Source organism: Heterodontus francisci, chromosome 41, assembly GCF_036365525.1.
Source record: "Heterodontus francisci isolate sHetFra1 chromosome 41, sHetFra1.hap1, whole genome shotgun sequence".
NCBI classification, from domain to species: Eukaryota; Metazoa; Chordata; class Chondrichthyes; order Heterodontiformes; family Heterodontidae; genus Heterodontus; species Heterodontus francisci.
Genome location: NC_090411.1, coordinates 20,741,078 through 20,755,840, shown reverse-complemented (window position 1 = coordinate 20,755,840; position 14,763 = coordinate 20,741,078). Strand labels below are relative to the sequence as shown.

The 14,763-nt window shown below is 45.3% G+C and overlaps 1 protein-coding gene across 3 annotated transcripts in view; it reads left to right on the top strand.

Annotated features, from left to right (window-relative positions):
• xrcc6 (X-ray repair complementing defective repair in Chinese hamster cells 6) overlaps positions 1-8,375 on the top strand; it is a 29,304-nt gene extending 20,929 nt beyond the window's left edge. For all 3 annotated transcript variants that reach the window (XM_068019464.1, XM_068019463.1, XM_068019465.1), the window contains exons 11-13: positions 1,199-1,299; positions 4,778-4,894; positions 6,517-8,375. In XM_068019464.1, coding sequence (XP_067875565.1) covers positions 1,199-1,299; positions 4,778-4,894; positions 6,517-6,719 — 421 coding nt within the window. In that variant the 3' untranslated portion in view covers positions 6,720-8,375. The remainder of the gene's footprint in view (positions 1-1,198; positions 1,300-4,777; positions 4,895-6,516) is intronic.
• Positions 8,376-14,763: the final 6,388 nt, after the last annotated feature.

Genomic DNA, 14,763 nt, shown 5'->3' with positions numbered 1-14,763 from the left:
GGTTATGATCGCCTGATGGGGTCAGAAAGAAATTTTCCAGAGTATTTTTTCCTTCATTGGTCCTAAGATTTTCTTTGGCTTCTCCCAGAATATTACATGCCTGGGGGCAGTTAGGTTAAGTGCAATTACTGTGAAAGGGTGTACTACAGGCAGTGTCAGCTCAGTTCAACTGTTAACACTCCTCCTTCCGACTCAGAAGGATGTGGGTTCAAATCTGATTCTAGGTCTTAAGCACATAATGTAGGGAGTTAAAGATCCCAAGTAGGAAAGATTTTTATTTCATGTAGCACCTTTCACAACCTCAGGACGGGAAGTACGTTAATTGCAGTCACTGTTGTAATGCAGGAAACCTGGAAGTCAGTTTACGCACAACAAGATCCCACAAATAGCAATAAGATAAATGACTAATAATCTGTTTTTAGCTGTTGGTTGCATGATAAATATAGAACCATAGAATGGTTACAACACAGAAGGAGACCATTCGAGCATTTGTGTTTGTGCTGGTTCTCTGCAAGGACCCTGGACAGAACTTCCCCGCTTCTCTTCAAAATGGTCCCATGGGATCCTTTGCATGTATCTGAGAGGGCAGAAGGCATCACCTCTGACAGTGCAGCACTCCCTCATTACTGCACTGGAGTGTCAGCCTAGATTTTGTGCTCAAGGCTCTGGAAGGGGGCTCTTGAACCCATCACCTTCTGACTCAGTTCTACCATTGATCCATAGTTAACACCATGCCACTATGCTCAAAGAAAAGCAAGGAGCTCTCTTGGTCGACTGACCAACATTAATCCTTCAATCCTAACCAAAAACAGATCCCATTGCGCCTGTAGGATCTCTCTTTAGTACAAAATGTTACTTTCTTACAGTTCTGTCACCAACTTGGGAGCAGTTTAGGGTGTTTGGAATAAGAATGTCACACACGAAGTGCATCATACAATAATAACGCCCCTCCCTCACCCTTGACTTAGTGTGATAAATAAGTCTGGTGATAATACTGGGTTTTTCTAATGATGCTGGAACAGTGCAGAGGGAGGTTCACTCTGCATGTGACCCAGCATAGCCCAACCTGAGAGTGCTCGATGCTGATACTGGGTGACAAACATTGGAGAATATTACCCACAGAATATGTAAGACTGAAAATTATTCAGGCAAACAGGTTAAAATAAAACGGTGATGGTTTCTATTCCTCTGGCAACAGGCCCGAGAGCTTTGAGAATCCAGTAATTCAGCAGCACTTCCGTAATCTGGAGGCGTTGGCACTTGATTTAAAGGAACCAGAAGAAATGGAGGACTTGACACGTGAGTACCCTGTTGTGTAGCTCCTATTGACTGCCTAGCAGCAAAAGGGGTATGTGATACTGATCTTATAGACCAGAAAAGCCCAGGTTCCATCTGAAATCTATAGAAGGTTAGCTGATCTCAACAGGACCGCAGTGCAGGTGCTACAGTTGGATTAAGGGCCCCTGGGTCAGTGATGGCTTGGGGGTTCGAAATCAGCCACAATTTCTGCTCCCAATGGGTCTCCCTGCTAGGAAATCTACATGTGTGAATATTGGGTGAGAGTTGGGTTCACCTGTGATTCCCCCTATGGTCAGATAGCCTGCTGGCACACTGGCTGGGTTCATGTGAAGGATTTTCTGAGGGGTGAGGCACTGGAATACTGGGATAGCACTGAAAGCAGGTGTGAACTGCCATTAATGTCGTTGCTGTTTGAGAACAAACAGTGCACAAAATGGCTATATAACAGCAGACGTGGGATCTTTGACATTCAGCTGAACTTGTAGACAGGTCCTCCATTTATCACCAAATGACAGTGCAGCACTCCTTCAGTACTGCACTGAAGTGTCAGCCTTGGGGGAGGGGAGCTCGAATCCACAGCCTCTGATTCAGAGGCAAAAATGCAACCAGCTGAACCAGGATGGCACTAATGTAGCAAAAAAAGCACTTTTCCCTTAGCCAGCAGGAGCCCATGTCAGTGCCCTGCAGAGACAGGCTCCTGGTGATAGCAGCATTTACCAGCACGTTCACAGCTGCCATATTTGTTGAAAAAAGCTTTAAATTATTATAGCACCTTATCTCATCCCTCCAGAGTATCCCTCATCCTGTAGGTACAACTAACTATTTTGAAGTGCATTGATTGCCATTATGTGGTTCGAGGACAGCAATCATTTTGCCCACTACAAGGTTCCAAAAGTAGCAATGAGATGAAAGACTGGTTAAGGTGCTTTTCTTACTTCTAGTCTTGACTGTTCCAACACACGCCTGGCCGTCCTCCCATCTTTCACCCTCCATTAACTCAAAATCGCCCAAAACTCTGCTGCCCGTATGCTAACTCACGTCAAGTCCTGTTCACCCATCACCCTTGTGCTTGCTGGCCTATATTGGCTCTCTGTCAAGCAACACCTCGACTTTAAAATTCTCATACTTCCAAATCCCTCCATGGCCTTGTCCCTCCCTATCTCTGTAAACTCCTCCAGCCCTACAACGCTCTGAGTTATCTGCGGTCCTCCAATTCTGATCTGTTGGGCATCGCCGATTTTAACCACTCCGCCACTGTGGTCATGCCTTCAGCTGCCTTGGCTCGTAACTCTGGAATTCCCTCCTCAAACCTGTCGATTTCTCTACCCTCCTTTGTAAGTTACCCCCTAAAAACCTATCTCCTTTCACAAGCTTTTGGTCACCTGTCTTGTTATCTCCTTATGTGGTTCGGTGTCAAATTTTATGCTTTCATGAAGCGCCTTCGAACATTTTACTGCATTAAAGGTGCTTTATCAATGTAAGATGTTGGTAGTGTTGGTTGAGGGAGGAATATTTGCCAGGACAAATTATGGAGAACTCCATGCTCTTCTTTAAATGTTACCATGGGATCTTTAACATTCACCAGAACAGGCAGAAAGGGCCTCATTTTAACATGTCTTCCAGTGAACAGAACCTCTGACCTACTGCACTGGAATGTTACTCAGGATCAAATCCTCATGTCCAGTATTTGTAAGAGGAATGGAAACACCCAGAGGATGAGCGCTAAATACTGGGAGATTCTCAAGTTGATAGGTACAGGACGAGGCCATTCAGCCCCTTGAGCCTGTGCCACCATTCAAGTAAATTGTTCTGATCTGTATCTTAACTCCATCTACTTAACTTGGTGCTGTAACCCTTAATACCCTTGTTGATCAAAAACCTATGAATCTCAGTTTTGAAATTTTCAACTGACCACCAGCCTCAACAGTTTTTTAGGGGACAGAGTTCCAGATTTCTGAAACTGGAGGTGACGGACCAGGATACCTGCTTCTAGTCGCTTTTGTTCTCTTTTTTTTTTTCCCCCCATCCCCGTTTTATTTGCTAAAATCCTATTACATTTCTAACCTTTGCCAGTTCTAATGCAAGGTCACTGACCTGAAACGTTAACTCTGTTGCTCTCCCCACAGATGCTGCCTGACCTGCTGAGTATTTGCAGCACTTTGTTTTTATTTCAGATTTCCAGCATCTGCAGTATTTTGCTTTTATTACCCGTTTCTATTTGCTGCTGAATGTGCAGAGGCGAGGGTAACAACAACAACAATTTGCATTTATACAGCAGCTTTAATGTAGGGCTAAAAATCCCAAGGTTCTTCACCGAGGAGGAATGGAGCAAGAACGAACACCGAGCCAAAGCAGCAGATTTCAGCAGGAGAACTGCATTTTAAAGGGAGGTGGAGTGGATTAGGGAATTCCAAAGTATGGAGCATTGTTAACTGAAGGTATTGCTGCCAATAATGGGGCAAAGGGAGCGGAGCTGCACAAGATGCCAGTCAGAGGAACAGAGAGTTCTGGGGTGGAAAGGTTATCGGGCTGGAGGAAGTTACAGAAATTAGGAGGGACATGGCCATGAAGAGGAAGATGTAAACACAAGGGTGAGAATTTTAAGTTGGAGCCGTTGAGGTCTGGAACGCAACATAGGTTAGCAAGGACAAGAGTGATGGGTGAACGGGACTTGGTGAGGGATAGGATCTGGGCAGCAGATTTTTACATGATCTGAAGTTTATGGAAGATGGGAGGCTGGCCAGGCAAGCATTGCAGTAGAATAATCTGGAAGTGACAACGGTATGGGTGAGTGTTTCAGCAGCAGATGTGCTGAGGCAGGGGAAGGTGTAGTTATGGAGGTGAAAGTCTATGTGATGGAGAGGTTATGTGGTTGGAAGCTCAACTCGAGATCGAATAGGTCATGGAGATTGCAAATAATCTGATTCAACTGGGGATGGAATTGCTGGTTATGGTAGTGTGACCATGAGATGTTGGAGCCCAGAGGAAAAGTGACTTGAATTTGCAGCAGTGAATACTCAATGCTGGGTGGTGGAGCTGGGTAGAGGAGCTGGGAGTCGTCAATGTGCAGGAGGAAACAAACCCCATATCTGTGAATGTCACCAAGGAGCAGCATGTAGATGAGGAGGAAGGTGAGATCCTTTGGAGCTGTGAGGGCAGCAAAAGAAGCCATTGCATGGCTTTAGTTGGATAAGTAAGAGTGGAATCCAGCAAAGTTAGGATTGGCCTCAAGATATAGTCAGGGTAGCCTGCTGACAGACGTATGAGGTATCAGAGAGCTGACAAATGCCCAAGGAACCGAATCCCAGCATGGGTCAGCTGTGAAACAAGGGAAATAACACACACACTGTAAACTGTCGGGACCATGTGGGATAAGAAGACTATTCTACATCGGAACACTACAGTTGTGAAATATTTTCTTGCGACAAGTGCACGCACTGTGTATAACTGGAACGTGAACCATCTTTTCCCCACGCAGTGTCAAAGACTGATGTCATGGACAAGAGAATCGGACAGCTGGCGGAGGAGTTCAACGAACTGGTCTATCCTCCCGACTATAACCCAGAGGCAAAGAGCCAGCAGAAGAGGAAGCTCGGTGAGTGCTCAGGAAATAGGAGCAAATTAAACATTCTGTCGTTATATTGCACACCTCAGGATAGAACTGAGCCACACAGCCAGGGAAGTTCTTTTGAAAATGTCACTGTTGTAATGTAAGAAATACAGCCGCTGCTTTACACACAGCAAGCCCACACAATTATCATGTGATCATGAGCAGATAAGCTGTTTTTTGGTGATGTTGGTTGAGGGATAAGTATTGGCCGGGACACCAGGGAGAACTCCCTTGCTCCTCCTCAAAATACTGTGGTGGGATCTTTCACATCCTCTTGAGAGGGTAACCGGGGTATCTGTTCCATCTGAAAGACGGCACCTCTGACATTGCAGAGCTCCCTCAGTACGGCACTGGAGCGTCAGCCTAGATTTTGTGCTGAAATCTGAGGAGTGAGACTTGAACCTACACTCTGAGGCAAGAGTGCTACCACTAAGCCAAGGCTGACACCAACAAGGAATTAAAACTAGCAGACCAGTTTACTTGTCCTTATGGCCTTTCTCAGTTTCCAATACTTCTTATGTTCTTATCTCAGCTGGGGCAGTGATTGGAATGTAGTGTTGTGGCTGTGATACTGGATTCATAATCTAGAGGACAGGAGTTCGAATTCCAGCATGAGGTTTAAAAATTCTAATTCAATTTATGAAAACTGATAAATAATAAGCTACCAGTAAAAGTGACCACAAACCTGTCGGATTGTCATAAAAATCCAACTGGTTCACTAATGTACATTATGGAAGGAAGCCTGCATCCTTACCCGGTCTTCCCTTTACGTGACTCCAGTCCCACACCAATGTAGTTGACTGTTGAGTGCTCTCTGAAGTGAGCTGGCAAGCCTTTCAGTTGTACCAAAACTGCTTTTCGGGGCATTGAAATCAGTGAACATCATTATCACTCATTTTACATTATCAAAGCCAAAATTTGCCCAACGTTCCCTTGTCCTGGATGTTGTTTTAATTATGAAAGTTGTTGTGGAATTCAGTTTAAGTATCCTCTGGAAGATCACCCATCAATTAACAAGGCGACCTTTTTAGTTGCCATTTTTCTGATCTCATCGATGAAAGAAAAAAGACCTGCATTTGGGTGGCGCAGTGGTCAGCACCGCAGCCTCACAGCTCCAGGGACCCGGGTTCAATTCTGGGTACTGCCTGTGCGGAGTTTGCAAGTTCTCCCTGTGACCGCGTGGGTTTTCGCCGGGTGCTCCGGTTTCCTCCCACAGCCAAAGACTTGCATGTGATAGGTAAATTGGCCATTGTAAATTGCCCCTAGTGAAGGTAGGTGGTAGGGAATATGGGATTACTGTAGGGTTAGTATAAATGGGTGGTTGTTGGTCGGCACAGACTCGGTGGGCCGAAGGGCCTGTTTCAGTGCTGTATCTCTGAACAAAATAAAATAAATAAGGCTGGGCAATACATGCCAGCAACATCCACATCTCGAGTGATTGTTTTAGTGTTTTTTTAAAGCAATTAGCAATTCGTAATTGTCTTAAATATATGTCACACGATGGTACTCTTGTTAGCTGAATATTCCATTGTAGAGCTTTGGCACTGAGAATTTTCACGAAGACTGTCTGCAGAATAAAAGTGTGAACCGCTGTTTTCTGTGTTCAGGCAACGCAGCCGGAGGAGCAGAGAAGAAGCCGAAAGTGGAGGCAACGCTCGGGGCAGATGAGGTCAGGCAGCACCTGAAGAGTGGGACGCTGGGCAAGCTGACAGTACCGATCCTCAAGGAAGTCTGTAAACAGTACGGGCTGAAGGGAAGCAAGAAGCAAGAGCTGATTGATGCCATCACCAGCCACTTCACTGAGAACTGACCAAAACGAGTTACGGGATGTCTGGCACCTGTACCAGCGCTCAGTTTGTCCTGGGAGGTTTAACAACACGGCTGGGATAACACACCCTCTGCCTTCTCTACACATAATTGAAGCATCACGGTCACAGAGCCGTTAAACCTACAACCCTAGCAGCATCCAGTGTCCAAATCAGCACTGATCTAAACACAACAGAACTGAGACTAGCTCTGACCAGGTGAAACCCTCTCTGTGGCTACAGCCATCCCAAGCTTCACTATGTAATGAGAAAAGCACAGACTTCCCTTCTAAGGTCACCAGGATATACTGCTTGTCGCGGACAAGAAGCTCATTCAAAGAAAAATCTGCACAGGATATTTTTGTACCTCCTGAATTTTTCAAAAGTTTATTTTATACTTATTGTTCAATTCATCCGTAATCAACTTACAGCTAACAAAACTCTACTTGCAGAGTCATTGTTATGTCTGAACATCTTTGCCCCCTCTTTTTACAATGGTTGGCGGTGGGGAGCGCCTTTGAAATTTGGTTACGGCAGCATGTTACCTATTAAAGACCAGCGGGTACTGGCTGAGGCATTTCACGGTCAATATAATGAACCACGGCTGCTTACTTTCTTAGAAAAACCTGGTTAAAGTGCACTTATAGTTCTGGTGAGCAAGGAATATGTTTGATGCGCATCGAGGGAGTCAGAGGCAGGTGGGAGGGTTGGATGCAACAGCACACTGCCATGAAGAATACCCTAAACTGTGTTTAACAAAAGTACAAGCTAACAATGAGGTTTCATGACCTCACTTTAATTGGCTGCAGTAGCATGACTTTTCTGCTGGTGGCACAGATGAACCTATGGACCATCTGCCCAATTTTCAACAGTACCACCATAGGGACAAGATAATAATAGAAAATGTTGGAAATACTCAGCAGGTCAGGCAGTGTCTGTGGAGAGAGAAACAGTTAATGTTTCATTCCCCCTCCCAGCCTCCCTGTTTGTACCACTCCTGTCCTGCCTCACTCTTTATATCACTCCCCACCTTTCACCAGGAACAGGAATAGACCATTCAGCCCCTCAAGCCTATTCTGGGTGAGAGCAGCCAGGGTTCCTCTGCGGTTAAGAACTGACTGGGAAATTGCAACACAAACCATCTCATGTCCCTCTTCCTTAGCACACTAATCAACCACCTAGCCTTTATTTTGGGAGACTGGTTTTGTTACTTGTGAAAAATACAGAGTGTGGGAGTTTAGCGTTTTTTTTTTAAGTACTCCTGTGTTGTTGCATCTCTTTTTTTTTTTAAAGCTCTATATTTTCTCTATACCTCCCTCGGAGCTCTCCTGCAGCTTCCTCGGAGTTCCAGAGCACCACAGCTCACTCAGAACTTAATAGCAACCCCTTCTGAACTCCTTGTAGCTCCTTCGGAGCTCCATGCTGCACCTTTGTAGTTTCACAATAGTGGCGCTTGCATTTTCCAATTTTAAAATGAAGAGGGCTCGCCTTCCATGCACAGGACAAGACTTGCAGCCAAGGTAGATGGTGGCATAATGGTAATGTCACTGGACTAGTAATCCAGAGGCCAAGGCTAATGCACTGCGGACACAGGTTCAAATCTCACCATGGCAGGTGGTGGAATTTAAATTCAATGAATAAATAAAAATCTGGAATTGAAAGTTAGTCTCATTAATGGTGCCATGAAACTACCATTGATTGTCGTAATAACCCATCTGATTCACTAATGTCCTTTAGGGAAGGAAATCTGCCATCCTTACTTGGTCTGGCCGACATGTGACTCTAGACCCACTGTAATGTGATTAATTCCTAACTGCCCTCTGAAATGGCCTAGCAAACCATTCAGTTCAATTGCAATTAGGGATGGGAAACAAATACTCCCCCAGCCAGTGACGCCCACGTCCCATGAAAGAATAAAAAAAATTTGGGCACAGGCATAGCTCCTAGAGCGAAATCTTCAATTTTCTTTTTCTAAATCAACTGTTCCTTTGAAGAAGTAGTTGTGTATAGGTCAGGGTCTGTGCCCTGACATAATGTGAGGAAACTAAAATAATTCAATGTTGGGGGTATATTTTCATAAGTTAAAAGTAAATGAAATTTAAAAAAAAAAATCTTTTGCCCATTTTTGAAAGTTTTTCTGTCACACAGGTTATTGGGAAATTTAAAGTTTATCCTGCTTAAGCTAACCAGCTGCTTTTAGTACCACCACTATAATGGTTAATCTTAGCCCACTATGATTTTTAAACTCCTTATCTGGCATGCCTGTGACCAAGAGAGTGAATGACCCTCTCCCAGGTCCATGCCAGTATTGCTTATTTGTTAGCGCACTCACTTTTGGGACTGAAGACCCATTGATTTGAGCAGATACTCTAGGGCAGTACTGAGGGAATGCTGCATTATCAAGGGTGCTTTCCTGCAAAATATCAAACCCAAGGTTCAGCTCCCCTGTTTAGGTGGGCATTAAGATCCATGGTGCTATTCAAAGGCATTCTCCCAGAGTCCTGATCAACATTCCTCTCTCATCCAACACCAGAAACACAGAATGACTAGTTACTTAACCCATTGATCTATCTGTGCACAAAATAATTGCTGTTTTTTAAATTCATTCATGGGATGTGTGTGTCACTGGCAAGGCCATGCGTCTGCTGCCCTCGTCCTTCTAGGAAGGTGCTGTCTGAGGAGCCTTGGTGAGTTGTTGCAGTGCACCTTGTAAATGGTACTTTTTTTTTAATTCATACATGGGATGTGGGTGTCGCTGGCCAGGGCAGCATTTATTGCCCATCCCTATTTGCCCTTGAGAAGGTGGTGGTGGGCTGCCTTCTTGAACCACTGCAGTTCATGTGGGGTAGGTCCAAACACAGTGCTGTTCGGAAGGGAGTTCCAGGATTTTGTGTGACTTGGAGGGGAACTTGCAGGTGATCGTGTTCCCATGCATTTGCTGCCCTTGTCCTTCTAGTTGGTAGAGGTTGCGGGTTTGGAAGATGCTGTCTAAGGAGCCTTGGTGCATTGCTGCAGTGCATCTTGTAGATGGTACACGCTGCTGCCATTGTGCGTCGGTGGTGGAGGGAGTGAATGTTTGTAGATGGGGTGCCAATCAAGCGGGCTGCTTTGTCCTGGATGGTGTCGAGCTTCTTGAGTGTTGGAGCTGCACCCATCCAGGCAAGTGGAGAGTATTCCATCACACTCCTGACTTGTGCCTTGTAGATGGTGGATAGGCTTTGGGGAGTCAGGAGGTGAGATACTCGCCGCAGGATTCCTAGCCTCTGACCTGCTCTTGTAGCCATGGTATTTATATGGCTACTGCAGTTCAGTTTCTGGTCAATGGTAGCCCCTAGGATGTTGATAGTGGGGGATTCAGCGATGGTAATGCCATTGAATGTCAAGGGGAGATGGTTAGATTCTCTCTTGAAGATGGTCATTGCCTGGCACTTGTGTGGCGTGAATGTTACTTGTTGGACTGCTTTCATGTTCTATTTTGTTTCGTTACTTTAAACACAGACATCAGTTGTAACAACCGCAGAATCAGATCTTTGTCTCTAACGTACTCATGTTACACAATCCAAAATGAGTATACAGTCAAATCATACAACACAATTCCAATGATAATATGACTCTTTATTACTGAGTTCACAATTCACTGTAAGAACTCGGGTACAATGCCTCACAACTTCAGCAAACAGTGGTTTACTCAAAACCAATTCTACCTTTTGATCTTTACATTCCATACATACTAAAACTAAACCATAATACCTTAAAGGACATACAAAGCAGACTAAATATATACAAAATGGAGTCAAGAAGATACATTTACATTCATTTCAATCTCTCCTGTTGATTTAGTTATATAACCATGGTTATATGGTCCACTTAGGCTCTACAATCACTTTATTACTATAAACAGTAACCAACCAATATGTCCCAGACCCTTAAGAGATGGATGAGTGACCTTCTTTCCTGCAACACAAAGCATCTCTGTTGAGCAGAACTGAAAGCTGTTTTAACTCATTGTGTGCTGATTCCACAAACAACGAAATGCATAGGGATGTACACACTGCAGCCATGGTGCACCTATGATGGAGAGAGTGAATGTTGAATGTGTTGGATAGGGTGCCAATCAAGTGGGCTGCTTTGTCCTGGATGGTGTCAAGCTTCTTCACTTGTTGGATCTGAACTCATCCAGGCAAGTGGGGAGATTCTATAACACTCCCGACTTGTGCCTTGTAGATGGTGAATAGTCTTTGGGGAGTCAGGAGGTGAGATACTGCAGAATTCCCAACCTTTGACCTGCTTTTGTAATCACAGTATTTATGTGGCTTGTCCAATTAAATTTCTGGCCAATAGTGACCCCAGGATATTGATGGGGGATTCAGCAATGGTAATACCATGGGCAATAAATGCTGGCCTAGCCAGCGACACCCACATCCCATGAATGAATAAAAAAGAATATCAAGGGGAGATGATTGGATTCTCTCTTATAATAAAAGCAAAATACGGCAGATGCCGCAAATCTGAAATAAAAACCAAGTGCTGGAAATACTCAGCAGGTCAGGCGGCATCTGTGGAGGGAGAAACAGAGTTAGTGTTTCAGGTCTGTGACCTTTCATCAGAATTGGATTCTGTGGCACAAATTTTACTGTTATATTTGCCTAATTGGCACCCTTCTACTCTTGCCTACACGCTGCTCCTCGGCGACATCATCTGAAGAAATGATGTGTTTCCACAAGTATGCTGATGACATCCTTATCACCACCTCACTGGATCCCTCCACTGTGTTGTCAGACTGATTGCCAGACATCCAATTCTGAATGAGCGGCAATTTCTCCCTCATTAAACATCGGGAAGATCAAAGCCATTGTCTTTGGCCTCCCCACCACAAACTTTGTTCCTCAACCACCGACTACAGCTCCCTCCCTGACCCTTGTCTGAGGCTGAACCAGAGTCTGGTAAACATGTCCGATGTGACCCTGAGCTGAGCATTCCAGCCCCATATCTTCAGCTGTGTTCAAGTGGGCAGTTGTGGCTCAGTGGGTAGCACATTGAGTTAACAGATTCTGGGTTGTCACTGACCCGAAACGTTAACTCTGCTTCTTTTTCCACAGATGCTGCCAGACCTGCTGAGTGGTTCCAGCATTTCTTGTTTTTATTTCAGATTTCCAGCATCCACAGTATTTTGCTTTTATTATTATGGCATTTATATAGTGTCTTTAATGTCCCAAGGCACTTCACAGGACCGTTATCAAACATAATTTGATGCCATAGAGTCATAACGGCACAGGAGGATGCCATTCGACCCATCAAGTCCATGTCGGCTCTCCATAGAGCATTCCAGTCAATCCCATTATGCCGCTCTATCCCCGTAGCACTGCAATTTTATTTCCCTCAACTACCCATCCAATTTCCTTTTGACGTCATTGATTGTCTCCACTTCCACCATCCTCATAGGCAGCAAGTTCTGAGTCATTATCACCCACTGCGTAAAAATGCCCCCTGTATCTCTTGCCCAAAACCTAAATCTGTGCTCTCTGGTTCTTATACCATCAGCTAATGGGAACAGCTTTTCTTTGTCTACCTTATCCAAACCTGTTATAATCTGGTACACACCTCAATCTCCTTTGCTCCAAGGAGAACAACCTCAGCATCTCCAACCTAACCTTGAAGCTAAAATCCCCCATCCCTGGAACCATTCTGGTAAATCTCCTCTGCACGCTTTCAAGGACCTTCACATCCTTCCTAAAATGTGGTGACCAGAATTGGACGCAATACTCAAGTTGTGGCCTAACCAGAGCTTTATAAAGGATCAGCATAACTTCCGTGCTTTCCCTGAGCTTCCTGCCGCTTGTCATTTCAATTCTGTACCTTGATCACACTTAGTGCTTTCTGTTCTTGGCCTGTACGGTGTTCCAGTGAAACTCAACCAATGCAAGCTCAAGGAACAGCACCTCATCTTTTGACTGGGCACTTTGCAGCCTTCTGGACTCAACACTGAGTTCAATAATTTTAGATCATAACCTCTGCCCTCATTTTTTTCCTTTTTGTATTTTTTTTTTTGCTGGTTCAATACCACCCCCCCCCCCCCCCCCCCCCCGCCCGTCTCTTTCTTAATCCTTTTAACTTGTATTCAGATGACTGCTATCCTGCCATTCACACCTCATCCAGACACATCTTTTGTTTCTTTACTTGTCCCATTACCATTCCTTTTGGCTTTGTACCATGAGATCTTTTCCTGCCCTCCACCCTGTCACTGACCTTCCCTTTTGTTCTCCCCACCCACCCACCAACCAACCAACACCCCTTTCACTTGCTCAAAACCTATTACATTTCTAATTTTTCCCAATTCCAATGAAAGGTCACAGATCTGAATTATTGGGCAGGATTTTATGAAGCGAGATCAGAGGCAGGGGTGCCAATAGAATCGTAACAAGTGGCAGGGCCGAAGGGCCCGTCACCTCCCAGTCACCAAGTGATTTTGCCAGGGCCGGGATAGGCCAACGACAGCCTTCCCACCCAGAGGCCAATTGAGGCCCTTAAGTGGCCTATTAATGGAACTAACCAGCGGCTGGGTGTGCCTCTGCCATGCGGGGAGGGCCCCAGCTGGGAACAGTGTACCTCCCAGGATCCCCCTCCCCATGGGCTTTATGACCTGGGCCTTCCGCTGACCCTGCCCCATTTATCCGAGGTCCAAGTTTCCAGTGCTGGGCCTGGGTCCCAGTGTCGCTGCCGATACCGCTGAGCTGCCGGCCCTGTCTTTAAAGAGGATCACTCGGGGAGGGGGAGTGGCACGAAAAGGCCGAGGTGGGGTTCCCCCTGCCTTTTCGGCATGGTGTTGGGAGCCCTGCCTCCTACACAAAATCCAGCCCGTTAACTCTGTTTTTGTCTCCACAGATGCTGCCTGACCTGTCTAGTATTTCCAGCATTTTCCTTTTTTGTTCCCTGCTTTTGTACTCAATGTACTTATGAAGCCCAAGATCCCGGATGCTTTGCTAACCACTCGCTCGATATGTCCTGCCACCTTCGAAGATCGATGCACAGGAACCCCCAGGTCCCTCTGTCACTGTACTCTCTTTAGAACTGTACCATTAAGTCTATATTGCCTCCTTACTCCTTCTGCCAAAATGCATCACCTCACAAGCAAAATACTGCGGATGCTGGAAATCTGAAACAAAAACAAGAAATGCCGGATTCACTCAGCAGGTCTGGCAGCATCTGTGGAAAGAGAAGCAGAGTTAACGTTTCCAGGACAGAGATGTGAGCATGAGAGCAGGGGGGAGTGTTGAAATGGCAAGCAACCAGAAGCTCAGGGTCCTGCTTGCGGACTGAGCGGAGATGGTCCAGGTTTTTTTCAGTGACCCTTCTTCAGAACTGACAAATATTAATATTTCAGGTTGTTCTTCTTCAGGTTTGCACTTGATGTTCAATATTCAGTATATTCACACCTAATCTGTACTAATGCTTTGTCTTTCAACACACCATTAACATATTGTGTGCCTTTGCTCCGTAACCTTTTGGTCAGCTATGTGGCCTGGCCCAATCTGCACCTTCTCCTTTGTTATCTCTTGCCCAACCCCCACCTCACTTGTTTATAATCTGTGACTTTTCTAATATTTGTCAGTTCCGAAGAAGGGTCACTGACCCGAAACGTTAACTCTGCTTCTCTTTCCACAGATGCTGCCAGACCTGCTGAGTGAATCCGGCATTTCTTGTTTTTGCATCACCTCACACTTCTCTGTATTAACCTCCACTTGTCTACACATTCTGCCAGCCAAGCCACGTGAGGAGATATTAGTACAGGTGACCAGAAGCATGGTCAAAGGGGTAGGTTTTAAGGAGCAAATAAAAGGGGAGATGTTTACGGAGGGAATTTCAAAGCTTGGGGACCCAGCCGCCAATGATGGAACAATTAAAGTCGGAGATGCGCAACAGACCAGAATTTGAGGAGTGCAGATACCTGTGAGGGTTGAGGGGCTGGAGGAGGATACAGAGATAGGGAGGAGGGCGAGGCCAAGGAGGGATTTGAAAACAAGGATGAGGATTTTAAAATTGAGGCGTTGC